The 16517-nt window shown below is 43.7% G+C and overlaps 2 protein-coding genes across 2 annotated transcripts in view; both read left to right on the forward strand.

Moving 5' to 3' along the window:
- The window catches only part of LOC118405568 (laminin subunit gamma-3-like), a 12927-nt gene extending 5753 nt beyond the window's left edge, over window positions 1-7174 (forward strand). Inside the window, exons 5-16 of the mRNA XM_035805118.1 lie at window positions 118-285; window positions 761-919; window positions 1302-1466; window positions 2030-2188; window positions 2738-2896; window positions 3364-3531; window positions 3867-4046; window positions 4623-4793; window positions 5263-5442; window positions 6027-6154; window positions 6585-6671; window positions 7035-7174. Of these exons, the coding sequence (XP_035661011.1) occupies window positions 118-285; window positions 761-919; window positions 1302-1466; window positions 2030-2188; window positions 2738-2896; window positions 3364-3531; window positions 3867-4046; window positions 4623-4793; window positions 5263-5442; window positions 6027-6154; window positions 6585-6671; window positions 7035-7140 (1830 nt within the window). The 3' untranslated portion in view covers window positions 7141-7174. The remainder of the gene's footprint in view (window positions 1-117; window positions 286-760; window positions 920-1301; window positions 1467-2029; window positions 2189-2737; window positions 2897-3363; window positions 3532-3866; window positions 4047-4622; window positions 4794-5262; window positions 5443-6026; window positions 6155-6584; window positions 6672-7034) is intronic.
- Window positions 7175-10063: 2889 nt separating this feature from the next.
- On the forward strand, window positions 10064-16109 carry LOC118410457 (MAM and LDL-receptor class A domain-containing protein 1-like). The gene is made up of 9 exons (XM_035812189.1): window positions 10064-10294; window positions 11716-11877; window positions 12210-12478; window positions 12611-12704; window positions 13193-13306; window positions 13644-13781; window positions 14233-14507; window positions 14860-14950; window positions 15273-16109. The coding sequence occupies exons 1-9, from the start codon at window positions 10243-10245 to the stop codon at window positions 15761-15763; spliced, it is 1686 nt and encodes a 561-aa protein (XP_035668082.1). The 5' UTR covers window positions 10064-10242; the 3' UTR covers window positions 15764-16109.
- Window positions 16110-16517: the final 408 nt, after the last annotated feature.

The following is a 16517-nucleotide window of genomic DNA, read 5'->3' on the forward strand; positions in this document are numbered from 1 at the left end:
ATGATCGAAGCTTGTTATAAGCGCTTTATTTTTGTGTACGGATATAAAGTCTTAAAAATCGTTTCATTATGGTGTCAAATTTACTTAATAAATGTAAATGTCTGCATTCCTCCCCAGGGATGTAAACACAACACGGAGGGCCTGTACTGTGAGCGGTGTAAGGAGGGGTACGTCGGGGTGGCCACCGCGGGGACGCCTGAAGACTGCCGGCGCAAGAGGGCCGACACCCCGGCCTGCCAGTGTAACGGCCACGCCAAGTTCTGCGACGAGAAGGGCAGATGTCTGGTAAGGTTAGGCTTTCACATATGGATGGAGCGGGCATCGTGTAAAAAAAACCCCACACAGACAGGCAGACAGACCGATAGACATTCATAAACAAGAGAAAACAAGAGAAAGTTCACTGGTTTTCGTTCTTTGACAGTTTTGAGAACTAGATAAGTACATGCTGTCTAGCAATTCTGTTAAGTAAGCAGCATGGATGCCAGAGTACCTATTGTAGAATTTTATTGGGGCATGATGGCCCTAGAGCCGAGGAGTTGGCCTGTGTCACCTGTGTTACCTGGAAACAGTCTGACATCCAGGTTGATAAAATAATCAGCGACAAAATATGATATTGATGGACTATAAGGTGGCCTTTTATCGATCTGTTCTTCGGGTATGACGTTATAGTAAGTATTGGGGACATACATGTAGTTCAAATATCCAAATAGAAGGGTACAGGTGTTACGACTAAAGTTTGTAACGTCCCATGTACATATAGAACTGCAGGCACAACACTATGGGGCAGATGTGCGAGCGGTGCAAGCCGGGATACGTGGGGAACCCCAGACAGCAGACACCCAGAGACTGCAGCCCACTCTTCCCAGGGTGCAACTGTCACGGCCACTCACTGACTTGCGACGCGTCGGGAAAATGCACGGTAAAAACGACAATTTTGGCAACGCTTCAAGGGCGTTCCTTCTTACTTCCTGAGGTCAGAAGAATCAGGATTTTTGTCTAGCGATTGTCATTTCCTGTTCCTTGTTAGGAAACGTCTTTACTAGTTTATGAAGGGAGAAATATGGTACGGTCTACGTTCTCAAGAGATCTTGGGATAGGCATCTTTAATAGATAGGAAGGACATGAATGTGAGCGCTACATTTTAGACTTTTGTCGAGCTTCATATGCTTTATTGGGTTGCCTACAAGACTCAGCAGAAGAGTAATTTTGCCGCTCTTGAGAATTAATTCTGTATGTATCAGAACACTAATATACAAGGGACAATAACTTTATTTCTACCTTTTTATATGCCGCTGTACCAGTTCTGCGCGCACAACACGGTGGGTGACCGGTGCCAGAAGTGCCTGCCGGGGTACGTGGGTGACGCGCGGCGCGGCACGGCCACCGACTGTCAGCAGTACAGGCCCGCTGCGCCCTGCATGTGTAACGGGCACGCCAAGCAGTGCGACAGGCTAGGCACATGCATGGTACGTCAAATGTTTCCTACACATGTATAAATACAATTCAATGTCTACAACTGGATTAAGAATACACGGATATTTACTTCCGGACGTTTGGTTCAGCCAGTTCATTCTAGTGACACTGAAGAGTGATGGACGTCACTGGAAACGTCCGGAAGTAAATATGATTCAGCTGAGATTGAATTGTATTTGAATATTGTTTGCCTGTCTAACCTTCATAGACGTATTTCCTATACATATGTGCTTTCGTCGTGTTAATTGTAAGGTACTCAATGTTCTATTGCTTTTGTAACATGTAATTCCAAACTTTTAAGTATTTTTGTGCACCGCTCACGCCGTACCTCTTGGTATATAACGTTAGAGCACTTTTTACTTTCCTTTCTTTCCTTTTTGTAAAGGCACAACGTTTTAAAGTTTTTGAAAAAAACGTTAACATAAAACAGTGCCAAACATATTGATATCCATATACATAGTTAACTGATGTGAGTAGCTCTGTTCATTGCATGTATAAAAATCAGCTGTCAGAAGGGACCGCTCATCTTTGCTGATTTTCACCTGTGTTTTACAAGAACTGCCAGCACAACACGGAGGGCCCGCGCTGTGAGCGGTGTAAGTCTGGTTACCATGGCGACGCCACTAAGGGGACTGCAGACGACTGTCAGCCCGTCAGACAGCAGTGCTTCTGTCACGGACACTCCCAACTGTGCGACACGCAGGGACGCTGCCAGGTGATACTACTGTGATATCAGGCGTTTTTGTGACATATGTTCTGACATGTTCTGTTATACTTTTAATATGCAAGTCACATCAGATGCGTCCCTCTGACTAAGTTTACTATTACGTATTGTTATGACGCATAAGTATTATTTCTTCAACATTTGTCATTCTTTCATGTTATAAGGGACATATGTAGTAGATAACATATGACGGACTGACCGACATATGAATACCAATGTGTTAGCAACTAACGTAAGCATCAGTTTTGTTTGTAGACGCTTAAAGAAAGCAATGGACAGAGAGCTGGTCTTATAAGGTACTTTGAGTCAGGCAATGTCATCGCTTATTTCTTTTGACCTACGTCACTAGCCTGACTAAAATCGCGCCCCTAGCGGCCGGCCCTACGATTGCCGCCACCCTAGGAGGCCAGCGAGAGCTTGTGTAAACACAGGCTATTACGTCACTATCTACAAAAAGAAACTTCAGAAAGGTCTGTAATATTATTTTTTCCGTGATATCATTGTTTTTTATGTGTTTTCTTCGTCCGTTCGTTGTTTCAGAAGTGCCAACATAACACGGTGGGTGCTTTTTGCGAGATGTGTGAGCAGGGGTTCACGGGAGACGCTACCCAGGGCACTCCGCGAGACTGTGTGCGCTCTCGTTCCCAGTGTTTCTGCCACGGACACGCGGCCACGTGTGACGTCCTGGGAAGATGCTTGGTAGGGGGAGTTTTACAGGATACAATATCAACATGGTGCTGTTTGTACAATTCAATGATACATAGCAGAGATTTCTATTGTTACAATGCATTAAAACCTTATATATAGTCCCATCAGGAGCCAATGTTTTTCAGGTACTATTGTTTCTTACGTTAATAAATGTTTGTCTTGTCAGGGTTAAGATGGCAATATAAATTTATTTGGCAAAATTCTGTCAGTCGAGATTCCGATGGGAGTCAGTCAGAGCCTTTGAACTTCGATTCATGTCACTTTGATTAAAAGTTAGGACTTATAAATGGGGGATCGTCCTAAAACATTCCTAGCTTCCAAATCGGAGTCTCTGCGGCAAAAGACTCTACCAACAGAGATGCTCTGTCAGGATCTCTACCGGTAGAATCAACGAATCCGTTGGATCGCAATTTCTACCATGACATAAACAGAAAATTCCTCATCGTTCTGTTTTCCAGAATTGCCAGCACAACACCGCAGGCCCGCAGTGCGAGAGCTGCAAGCCGGGGTATGTGGGAGATCCGACTAGCGGCTCTCCTCTGTCCTGCAGGCCACAACAGGCGGCGGGACACTGGTGCAACTGTAATGGCCACTCTGTCACCTGCGACGCGACAGGGAACTGTTTGGTACGCACCTGTAAACTGATTGCAGTGTGTGTGTGTCTGTGTGTGCGTGTCTGTGCGTGCGCGCATGCGTGTGTGTGTGTGTGTGCGCGCGCGCGCGTGTGTGTGTGTGTGTGCGTCAGAGAAAGAGAGAGAGAACGTGTGTTCTTGTCTGTATGTGTGTGTGTGTGTGTGTGTGATGCGTACTGTGTGTGTGTTCTTTCTCTGTACTCTCTCTCTCTCTCTCTCTCTGTGTGTCTGTCTGTCTGATTGTCTGTCCGTCTATGTGTGTGTGTTTTACGTTTTGAACTGCAGTAGAGATATTTTTCTCAAAAAATCGTCTTTATCCATTTGCCCAGAACTGTCTCCACAACACGGAAGGCCCGCGGTGCCAGAGCTGCCGGCCCGGTTACCGTGGCGACCCGACCCGGGGCACGCCCTACGACTGCGTACCTGTGGTGACGTGGCCACAGGAAGTGATGACGTGTCATCAGTGTCATGGGCACTCAGATCTCTGTGATAATAATGGCCGCTGCTATGTACGTCTCATACTATTCTTTTATTCGTAACATCAGCTGTTAGTGAGTGCCATTCAGGTGTGCAAAACGTCTCTTCACTCCACTAATCAATAGACCAGAAATTGTTAGACGTTGCTATCTAATAGAGTCGTCCATGCACAAATTGTCCACAATGGGGACCAATTGAACTCTGGTCCATGTGGACAAGTGGTCACTACAGACATGATTCGTAAAGCTTGTGTCAATTTGAAAAGAATTTCTAACGGACCATCAAGAAGAGGTCACATTATTAAACACGTGGCCTTTATGTAGAGATGGTCAATGGTAAATGTCTGGCAGCATGTCTAATAGACAAGAGTCGTAGCGAGCAATGGCCTTTTCAGTGTCTTCAATTGCTTTTACATCTTTTACGATAACACGTTTCCCCACCGCATGTAGAACTGCTAGCACAACACGGCCGGGCTGTTCTGTGAGTGCTGTAAGCCTGGGTTTACCGCAGTAATATTTCGCATAACGTTAGTTCAAGTTTATCTGCAGGGTAACCTATATCCGTTGTTTTTACATCTTTCACGGTAACGCTTTTTCCACTACCTGTAGAACTGCCAGCACAACACGGTCGGGCTGTTCTGTGAGCGCTGTAAGCCTGGGTTTACAGGCATCGCTACATCCGGGTCCCCCTGGGCCTGCCGTCCCGTCGTGCCCGTGACAGAACCGGAGTGCCAGTGTCACGGACATGCCTACACATGTGACGCCGAGGGCAGGTGTAAGGTCAGCCTTAGAAAGTTTCAGAGATAGTATTTGATACTTCTTACACTACCCTGAAATGTTTTGTACAAATAAGAAAATTAATACAGAGGAAAACGTCTAATTCTTGTATCTACGTCTTTGTGATGTGATGCTAATAGCACAATGGTAAGTTTTACGTGTATACATGGGAATTAGTAGAATTAGAAAAAAATACTTCGAAATATTTTGAGTTTGCGAGATGTTGTGGCCAAGACTTTCACAGCTACATCATGTTCATCTCATGGAGAATACATGCATATATTGACTGCAACTTTTCTTGCATGCGCAAGTAAACAATTACCTTCAAATTTTCCTCAACCTCGAAACGATACATCGGAAGGGATGTCCCATGTTTATGACGCCAGCTTTAAGTATAGATAAATGAAATGTTTATCGGTAAATAAGAAGTATGTCATGTGGTGTAGAATAGATGACATTCATACCCCCACAGAACTGCCTTCACAACACCGCTGGCGACCGTTGCCAGTACTGCATCCCGGGCTACGTTGGGGACGCCACTAGCGGAACACCCATGGACTGCAGTCCCGCCGGCGTGGTCGCGACTGCGCCGCAAACGTCGTGTGAATGTCATGGTCATGCAGCCCTCTGTAACCAGGATGGACAGTGTAAGGTATACTGACAATACTGTATATACGCTTTTTGATACTCCCTAAGCAGAGGTTGAGTCGCGTACATATAGTAATTTTTCCGACTACTACTATATCTACGCGACTCAGCCTCTGCTTGGAGAGTAGCTTTTTGATGGGTAGGGAGTCAAATGCAGTATTCTAGTAGGTAACCCGTACAGAATCAGTTGCAGGAACGATATTTTGATTGCGCTACATGAAATCTTGGTAGCGATACATATGGGTGAAAGGCAAGAGAACAAGATATTTAAAAGCAGAAACTGACCAAAAAGGACTATATTAACCTAATGAGCTACCTTTTCTAGCTTTGATGATTGGTACTCATGATCAGGACGTACGTGAAACTCATCTTGGTAATGATGTAAATGGGTAAAAGTGAAGAGAACAAGACACGTTAAAGCAAAATTTGGCCAGAAAGGGCGCGGGGTCGGCTATAAAAAGCCAATGAACTCATTTTTTCTAGCTTTAAATAATTATTGGTACTAAGGACGAAGATATGCATATTTGGGTTCATAAGTTCTTTGTGTTCAATGTCCATGTCGTTCTTTTCTTAATTTGTAACTTTCAGGACTGCCGACACAACACGGCGGGCGACTTCTGTGAGCGGTGCGCCCCTGGTTACTATGGCGACGCCACCCGAGGGAAGTTCGGAGACTGCGCGAAATGTCCATGTCCTCTTACTGTAGCTTCCAACAGGTAACGGCGTGTTAACTGTTGATGTCTCCCTTAGTTCGTCTAGCATTCATAACATACACACAATGTTGTCATACCTGACGGGTTCTGCCGTTTATATTGTATGTCTTGAACTTTGAGGTGGAAGGGTCTCGAAGGCCTGCGTCGCATTTCCAAACTGGGGCCCGGCCATGTGGCTTTCGGGAACGAAAAGTGCACAACACGCAAAGAGAATAGTCGTGGGCATTATATTTTTTGTATGTTATACGTATATATTTCTATTTTCGTTTCTACAAACAGCCCGGTCGGGCCCGGTTTGGACACGTTACGTTAGCCTTAGTAATATACATGTAGGTACGTAGTGAAGAAGTATGCCATCTGTGGTTATCTTGTTGTTTCTCTGTTTTGTGGAATGTTTTTACACTTTGCTAATTCTTTATTTTTTGTACACCAGTTTTGCCAAAACCTGCATTCTGGCGCAAGACGGGAGACCCACCTGCTCCAACTGTCGCAGGGGATACGTCGGGCGGAACTGTGAAAGGTAAAACCTACTATATATCAATCACCTGGCAAAGTTTGTTTATTTGTTTATTTGGGTTCCTCTATTCACAAAATGGGCGATGGCTGTCTTTACTTTTTGTTTACCCATGAAATAATGAAATTGGTTCGTGAATGATTAAATCAATGGATTGATGAATGAATGAACGGATGGATGGATGAATGAATAAATGAAGGGAGGAACGAACGAAAGAATGAACTAGCGAATGAATGAATGAATCAATCAATCAACGAAACGCATGTTTTAACTTGATAGCCATATCTTCAATCCTTACCCCAAACGTTTATGCGAGAAGACGGCCTTGATTGATAGGAGACATTTAATGACCTTCTTTCTTGTCTCCAGGTGTGCCCAAGTGTGGACGGGAGACCCCAAGAGAGTCGGCGGCAGGTGTACCAAGGACAGGGGGAGGGGTCGGCAGGGGAGGCGCCGGCAGGGGAGGAACAACTGACCGCCGTTACCCTTACTTCGAATTGTATACCGGCTTCAACACTATCTTCTTACCGATCCTTGATAGGGTGCCATGTCACTTGGTCGTAAAAGTATAAAGACAACAAAGGATATCATTATGATTTTATATGACATGAGCCAGGTCGAAAATAGGCATCGAAGACCCCCTTTCTGTCTCCTTGTTCTAAAGGAGATCGTACTTGTGGGTGTGTCAATCGCGTAGTTCTATATAAACTGACATCTAGTATACTAGTATCAAGATTGCAAATAATGGTGTGTTTGCCTACGTTATAATATGACTTACACTGTCTTAGATAAAAAAAAATATCTCCGAATTACATCAATGTTTCCCGGAAAAACGTTGGAAGAGGTATAACGTTTCTCCAGGAAACATATACGGAGATATTTCTTTTTATTTAAGACATGAAAAGCGCGCGTCCGCAGTGGCAATTCTCACGTGTCTTCAGGTGTACTTTGCTCGTCGGCAGCTAACTTTGTTAGGTAACAGTGCGCTGTCAAAACATGTGTACAGTCGAGATTGTACGGACGTCAGCAAATTACAGTCTTTAGACAAGATGACTTATAATAACAATCAAGCGACACCATTAACGACGTGCTCCTTGATAACACATAGTTTTGTTACACTGCAAAGTTGTTACGAATGTACTTTAAGTTATAAAAAAACACGCGAACCTTCATATGTTTACAGCTGATATACCGTGATATCATCATACCATTGTACATGTAATAACTGTTAAGGAGAACGAATAAACCCAACAAAACGTCCACCCAAAGCGGTTGTTGATAGATGTGTTTGATATGTGAGGACTAGGGCTGGGTATCGGTACAGCGTACCGGTGTGACAGCGTTCTCGCCCCCCCGGGGGCGAAATCACTAGCGATCTCGCCCCCCCGGGGCGAAATCACTAGCGATCTCGCCCTCCCCGGCTAGTGATCTCGCCCCCCTACCTCGCCCCCCTTTAGCGATTTCGCCCCCCCCCCAAAAAAAACGGGTTTACATGACATTTTAGAAGTTGATTGGTATAAATCACAAAATGTAGTTTCAGAATGATATAAGTACACGAGTTTGATACATAACTCCATTCATAGTATCAATATTAACGTAATTACATGGTAATAAGATAGTTGAACTTGTTTCAGACAAGGAGGGTTTGGTCCCTTGTATTCCCATTATTGCATATACAGTCTTGACATAAGATGTATTTCATTGTATTCACCTGTCCTCAAGCAACCTATATATCTCCAATATGAAGTCTCTACAATGAAGTGACCACAAAAGAACTATGTAATGTCTTTATTAATTATGCAAATATTAGGTATTAATTAGAATAACGCACATTTTGGTATATGCACCTGGCCAAGGGATATCTTCACCTCCAACATGACTGTCTTTTCGAGTATCTAGGAACCGATGCATTTACCCGTGTTTCTTAAGACAGGTAATTTACCAGTGTTTGTGTAGCATTTAGCAACAGCTATATCAACTTGCGCGTAGATACTAGTAGTGTTTATAATGAGAAACTATTATTCACGTGTGTTTTTGTTAGTGCTTTGGAAATGTTTCCAGCACAAGAAAGAAAACACTGTGACAAATTGAAAACATATAGCTGACGTATTCCGTACCATAGACGGTGTTGATTTATACGTTCGCAGTAGCACTGTTTTATGCCACCTCAGCTGCAAAAATTGTCTTTTTTCATTTCAATGTCATGTTTGCACCGAACAATATAATATCGACTTTCGAGGTATGACATCTTACGGTACGGTAATAAGGTGCCATATAGGTACCAGGTAACACACCATATACGTTACTCCCCAGGTGCAGTATAGTACCAGGTAGCGCACCTGTATTATGTAGTAGCCAGCTGCTCTGGGGGGGGGGGGGGGGCGAAAACGCTACAGGGGGGCAAAAACCCTAGTGATCTCCCCCCCCGGGGGGGCAAAATCCCCGGGGGGGCAAAATCCCTGTCACACCGGTACAAAACCGGTTTTTCTTATTGGACCGGTCCAAAAAAACCGGACCTGAAAAAATTAGGTGGACCGGATGTTGGACCGATTAGAAAATTAACATATTATTTTGTCAGGCATTCACACGTTTTGGCGCTTGCAGTTGGAAGAAAATGACAAGAGTGAAGTAGAGTAGAGTTTATAGTAATTTCTACCAAGGTTTACAGTCAATCGTACAGGTGCAGTTAGCGTTGTAGGATTTTAAAACGCCAGTGTAAGTCTAATACTCCGCCAAACAGATTTCTTTGTAGTGAAATGGACAATTGGTATGAGTCATACTGAATCAGGTCCAGGTTCAGGTCCGGACCTGGACCTGATCCTTTGGACCTGAACCGGACCTGGACCTGAATTTTCTGTACCGGTACCCAGCCCTAGTGAGGACCTATTTGCTAGGCTCAGAGGCAACCATGCCGCGTGTTTCTAGGTCAGAAACATTTTGTCCAAACTACTTTCCGTGGGCATCTTTTGATAGAAACTGACTTCGACACAAACGGGTTGAGGAAGAAAAAATTTCAACGTGACACATGTACAATTACAAATGCTCGCTTGTATTAACAAAAGCCAATGACTTCAAAGGTAAAGCGAAGAGATGACCTCCCTCAAACTAACAACAACAACAACAAAAGATAAACCAAAGGGCATGCTCAGGGGCCTTTTTTTCCTCCATGACCACCCACAAAAATATATCTTTTTTAAGGCAGCATTTTTTTCGCAATTCCCCTCCGGAAGACTAGATATTGCAGGACATGTATGGAGAAAAGCAGGCAAAAGAATATCTACAGTGTAGCTACAGGAAAGCCGTTCGACATGTCGACCATATAGCTATGCAACAAAGTTGCGGGAGAGTCTAAGGTAATGAACACACCTCATGTTTATTCACCTGTAATAATTCACCTGACCTGCCAAACCCCGCCGACCTTTGTACGGACCTGCCCCCATCCCGGCCCGAAGTGGTACGAGCTAACGTCGCTCAGTGTTTACTCTCGCCATATCAGCACGTAACCTCCTCATTACTGTAAATATCAGCCTGGAACATGCCATAGCTAACAGGTATCCTCGGTACAGGTACAAGGAAGATGGCTTCTAGTCGCTTCTTTCTTCTTTTTGTCACCAGCGCAACTCTTTTAGGTGAGTCTCTTTCCTATGTATGATAGTACTGAAATGAATGAACTAGCTTTTCGTGAAGTAGGTACTAGGTCTGTATGTGTGGTGTGTGTGTGTGTGTGTGTGTGTGGGGGGGGGGGGGGTCGTGTTTTAAATGCACGTCTTTTGCTGTGTATAGGTAGCTATATGCATATAGTTAGTCCACTTTGTTAGGTGAAGGACGAGTGTAGGTCCCAATGTTTAGTGGTACATACGAATGTTTGTGACAGCTAACTCTGTTGTTGTACACCGATTATACACCAGTATTAACTGTGATCGGTAGACTTAAGAGGCAACGGAACAATATAAACCAGTTGATTTATAGACGTTTTATTCACGTGATAAATGTTTACTTACTTTACTTTGGTCGACCGGAGGCTCGAACTAAACTTGAATGCGTCCTCCACTTCATACTATTCTCATCAAATCAAACCCTCCTTTTCTTTATGAACCCTTCCAGGGACTTGAGTTCCTTTGCTGTTTTTTTTTAATTCTCTGTGCTTATGAATAAAAGCAAGATAAAAAATGAAATTAGTTTGCGTTGACTTTTAAAAGCTTATGATGACCAATTCTAGATTGCTGTAAATTTCACAGACTATAATAGTAGACGTACACTTGCAACTGGTGGGCAGAGTAGAGTTGTCGCGAGCGACAATGACAAGGTGGTTGTCCGGGCTCAGACACTTCCTCTAAGGTTGCCAAAATACGACCTTAGAACATCCCCTTCCTTGGAGAAAATAAAGAAAAATGGTAGATATAAATGGTGCTCGAGCACTTAAGTTCTCTCATGATCAAATCATATCAAAGTGGAAATGTTTCAAATGAAAATATAATGAATGAATGAAGACCTTTATTGCACATGTTTGCCACACCGGGCTAAGTACAGGTCACAACAAGACATGATGAAAAGATACAGTTCACAGATACAAAATGAGACTAAGTTAAAGTTAAAGTTGCCCGTACATCAGTAACAGATGCGTAGGGGTGGCGCCCATCTCCATTTCTGTAGCCCTTGGGCCACACATGTGAAAGCCACTACAGCAGGGGGCTGGTCTGCTGGTAGTGATGTGTGTTTAACTTCCATACTATTCCTCATTAGTGCTGAGTGCTAAGCAGAGAAATCAGCATGTACCATTTTTAAAGTCTTTGGTATGACTCGGCCGGGGATCGAACTCACGACCTACCGAATGCAAGGCGAACACTCTAACCACTAGGCCATTGCACCAAAATGAGACTATTGCTGGATAAATTCAACTTCTCCTCGCTTTTCTGTTATAGTGGAGATAAAAAGGCAGATATGTTTTATGATCGATGGTTTGTCTAGTTGCATTAGGAATATGAATATGAATATAAAGGTAAGCACAAATAGCATGGTTGACCCAAACCTTGTAACAATGCTCCTACAGGCACACACCACGCCGTGGAAGCTGCTCTCACGGCAGACTGTAACTTCGACACGAGCCTGTGCGGCTGGACTCAGGACGACACTGACGACTTCGACTGGAGACAACAGTCCGGGGGGACCTCAACGTCCAATACCGGGCCTTCTGATGACGTCACGGGAGGAGGTATGAATCGATCGATCTGTAACAAAAAAATGGCGAAAATAAATATGGTATGTTGCAAATTCTTGCCAATTGCAGGTACAATGTAACATGAGAGGGGATAAACAAACAGATAATGTGGAACAGTTTAGGATATGTCTACTCTAGTCTAAAAGCTTAAACTCTAAACTATAAGTTGTTGGGTTCGACAATTTTTCCTGAGACAGAGGAAGTATCCCACTTTTCCGGTAATTAAAAAAAAAAACACAAAACGAAATTGATGTCCTTTTCTGTGATGTCCTATATGCAGCATCTCAATGTTACAGATAAATGACACCTCTGTTGTTTCCTCACAGGGCAATACATGTACACCGAGATATCCGGTATCCGGGATGGAAAGAAAGCAAGACTGTTATCACCTCTCCTCTCAACTTCCACAACCTCCTGCTACACTCTGAGCTTCTACTACCACATGTACGGCACCCACATCGGAACCCTCAACGTCTACGTCATCCAAGATGGCGTCTCCTTGGACTCTACTGCGCCTGCGTGGTCGCTGTCAGATGACCAGGGTGACGTGTGGCACGAGGTTGAGGTGGTCATTTCGAGGACACAACCTTATAGGGTAAGTAACCATGTAAATGGTAGAATGTAAAAAAGATTCCATATGTTTGTCCTTTTATCCCTCTTCTCCAAAAGCAATTGGTTTGGGGATGAGTTGTGCTTATCACTCTTACCGTTGTCCTGTTACATGTAGATAATCTTTGAAGCCATTAAAAGAGGAACAACATCATATAGGGGCGACATGGCCATTGACGAGATCAAGTTTCTGCCGAGGTCTTGTGTTGGAGGTAGGTCTCCTCTAATAGTGTATACCGGTTACTTTTTACAGTCATTCATTCATGAATAAGTTTTCCCCTGGGTGACTCTTTTCTACTAAACAACCTACATTGTCAGTTTTACTCATACCGGTACTAGATTCATCTTTCAATTGTTTCTGTATGGCTTCGTGGAAATCATCTGAAGCTATATTTAGTCTGTCATCAGCTGCCAGAGAAAGAAAAAAATCTTATTAATAAAACACATATACAGGGAGGAGCTACGTATAACTTTAAATAGCCTAGGCGCCATTGTAGTTCATGCCGCTACAGGTTGCGTACATTTTGTATACGATAGACATTATGCATATGGTGGTACCTATGTTCATTTAGTAAATGTTATTCTTTATCAGAGCAATAACAGCCATGTACTCGAAGTCTTTTTGGAATTTTTTTAGAAAGAATGAATATGTATGCATATAAATACTTCTCACTTGTAGGATTGTAATGTTTAATTTCAGACACAGATGAATGCGCGAGTTCGCCCTGTTTGAACGGCGGAACTTGTCTGGACCTTACTAACCGGTATGACTGCGCATGCCTACCGGGTTTCATTGGCCAACAGTGTGAAGAAGGTATATAAAGGATAACAATTTGTTCTTTTTTATGTACGTACTGAAAATTGACATATATATTCAGCAGCAAGAAATGACAACAGCAAGAGGAAAAGAAAGAACATAGACTATACAATTATATGACACCAACTGTCTAGTATTACATCAATTATCTGTGTGACAAGCGTAAAAAGATCAGGTAGTATTGTCCACAAATCTTGTTGTAAATACAATGCTGTAAACCTACCTTGACTTTTCAAGTTTTCTGATCTTGCACTGTCGTTTATCTTTCAACCGTTTGTATTTAACTGGACCTAGGATATAGAATATTTTCATTATATGTTTCTGCTATCTTCAGAGAGAAGTGGTTGTGACTTTGACACCGACGTCTGCGACTTCGAACAAAATCAAGATGACGACTTCGACTGGACGCTCCAAGCGGGCAGCACGGGAAGTGCAGGCACCGGACCGTCCGCCGATCACACCAGCGGGACCGGTAAAGTTTTAATTTGCTGCTTTCAATTCCCCTCTATGTGTGATTGTTTCGTTCTCTCTATGTTTGTCCATTTATCTATCAATCTCTCTCTCTCTCTCTCTCTCTGTGTGTGTATGTGTGTGTGTGTGTGTGTGTGTGTGCATACATGCGTGTATGAGTGCGAGTGGGCGTGTGCATGTTCGTGTGCAAAGATCTCTCTCTATCAATCGATCTAGCAATCTGTCGATAGATGTATAGATGTATATACAAAGATGTATAAAAGATATATACATTGATATATAGATATAGATGGGTAAAAAGAGATACGTCAATAAAGATGGATTGAGATAGAGAGTGATTTAAATAGATTTGTAAACCATTGTTTTTTTTGTAATTCTCGCGATGTTATGCTATTTTTCTTGCTTTTTAAGCTTTATTTGTTAACCATGACACTATATTGATGTTTCTTCAGGTCAGTACATCTTCATTGAAACGTCATCACCTCGCCAGACGGGTCAGGTCGCCCGGATCTCCACCCACCCGATATACGTGACGTCACCGATCTGCGTGTCGTTCTACTACCACATGTACGGCCGCGGGATCGGCACGCTGAACGTGGTGGTGGCAGAGACGAGCCAGCCCGCCGGCCGGACCGTCTGGAGCGAGACCGGGGACAAGGGCGACGTCTGGCTGCAGGGGCAGTTCGCCGTGGACGCGGCGGTGGGAGGAGGTGAAAGGACCGCGCAGGTATGTGTACAGGGGGAACAGAACGCCAAGTAGAATTTGTCTTTTCAATATCATGTAAAACTAGCGAATTCGAGCTGTCAAAATTTCATCTGTCAGCATTCTAAGTCATAACAACTCACTCAATATGCTAGTGTCAAAAAAAGTCCGACTAAAGCCATTTCTTTAATGTAGAACACAACGCGGGTCAAAATTTCAATTTATTTATAAGGAGATGATGACTAAAAATTAAAGACGTCGTGGACTTGTTGCAGTACTGACCACGACACTATATAAGTAATGTACGGCTGCGCCAGTAGTCACCTAGCTGATGCCCTGATTAACGCCACCACCGACACTGTTCTGTCGTTCACAGATTACCTTTGAAGCAGTCATTGGAAGGGTTGGATTCGGAGATATCGCCATAGACGACGTGGCGTACATCAGAGGACCATGCCCTACGCAAGGTGAGAGCTGTACAGTACCACCTCTAATAGACAGGGAGCGAAACCCCATGCTTGTATGAACAGATTCGGAGAATTGTGTAGAAAAACTTCCACAAATGCAACACAGTTTCACCTCTATAGTTGCTGGGATTGGAGATTGTATGGTCTGTTTGGGCCAAGGCCTATTAACGAACAGAAAATTACGAAATTGATGTCAACTTGTCTCATTACTAATCAACAAACAAACAAACCAATAAAAGCTGTCATTGCTATTATGTGGTCAATTTAAATTTGTTCATTTGAGATAATATTGTGATACATCTTCCCCCCTTGACGTTTCCAGAGCCCTTGCCTACCACTACGCCCTTGACAACACCATCGAGACGACCGACAACCAGACCGCCACCACAAACAACCACCACTCACAAACCAACCACTACTACTCACAAGGCAACGGCAGCCACCGATGGCGGGAAGCCTTTGGACGACAGGACCAGCAAAATGCCTTCCATACAGCAGAAAACGACGACTCTTCCCTCACCGACTAGTTCCACTGGACAATCCGTGACAAACAAAAACACCACGGCCGCCATAGTGGGAGGTATGGTGGGAGGGGTGGGCGCCATAGTGTTGGTTGTTATCGTCGTTTGGGTGATACTGTACAAGACGGGCCGCATCAGCTCTAAAGAGAAGTTCCTGCACCTTACGGGCATGCAGGGAAACGTAACCTACGACGTCAAATCGATGACGTCATCCGAGGGAGGGTTCGATAACCCCGTCTACGGCAACGGTTTGGATGTAAAGAGTACCGGTACCGAGGACCCGTCGGTTTGATGACAATAACTTCAACTCACTTCGGTTCAATTTGGTCAAACAACAGAGCATAAAACGACATAGCATCAAAGAAGAGCGTTGGTATATGTTTTATGCGATCCTCTGACGACTTGGATTTGGACTAGATACAAATTGTTTGCGGATCCACGCCTGAGGCGTTGCCAAAACCGTCACCTGAGAATTTCAGCTTTCACTGCAAGAGTAGAAAGTGCAATGGCAATGCAGTAAAGCGCAAATACTTTCCACTATATAGGAACAGACCTGTAAAGAAGCATTTAATAGTATAGTGAGAAACCAAGAGAAAAGTGTAAAAGATCCATACAGTTTAATAAACTGATACACCTTCTTCGCCTTATAAACTCTCGATACTTCACTCTAAAAGCTGTTCCTAATTTTTGAATGTTAGAAACAGTCCATGTACAAGGTTGTCTTTGTCCCTGAGTATGCTCGTCTGCCTCCTAAAGTCAGCAATGTTTACGTCTATTTATAGATACTTCTCATAGTATGTGGATGACGTAGATGGCCTGTGCAAAGCCAGTCTCTATGGTTGCAGGGTGGACGACACATTTAACCCTCGTAGATGCCCGTTCCGACCTGATTGTGCTTGTTTGGTACCATTCAATGTGCCACGGTTATCTCTTAAATCTTAACGTTAAATCAAAATGGAGAAACGGTGACTCTATTCCTCAAGTCTAACGCTTCTAAAAACAAGTTAGTACGTAGTGTCCTGTTACTCTGTTAACCCTGGTAATGT

This window comes from Branchiostoma floridae, chromosome 2 (assembly GCF_000003815.2).
Source record: "Branchiostoma floridae strain S238N-H82 chromosome 2, Bfl_VNyyK, whole genome shotgun sequence".
Classification (NCBI taxonomy): domain Eukaryota; kingdom Metazoa; phylum Chordata; class Leptocardii; order Amphioxiformes; family Branchiostomatidae; genus Branchiostoma; species Branchiostoma floridae.

Bases quoted from the DNA above. Each gene is read 5' to 3' on its own strand.
- LOC118410457 (XM_035812189.1), top strand. From the start codon at position 10,243: ATGGCTTCTAGTCGCTTCTTTCTTCTTTTTGTCACCAGCGCAACTCTT. The intron at 12,705-13,192 runs GTAGGTCTCCTC...GTTTAATTTCAG, and splicing joins GCCGAGGTCTTGTGTTGGAG to ACACAGATGAATGCGCGAGT. The intron at 14,951-15,272 runs GTGAGAGCTGTA...TGACGTTTCCAG, and splicing joins AGGACCATGCCCTACGCAAG to AGCCCTTGCCTACCACTACG.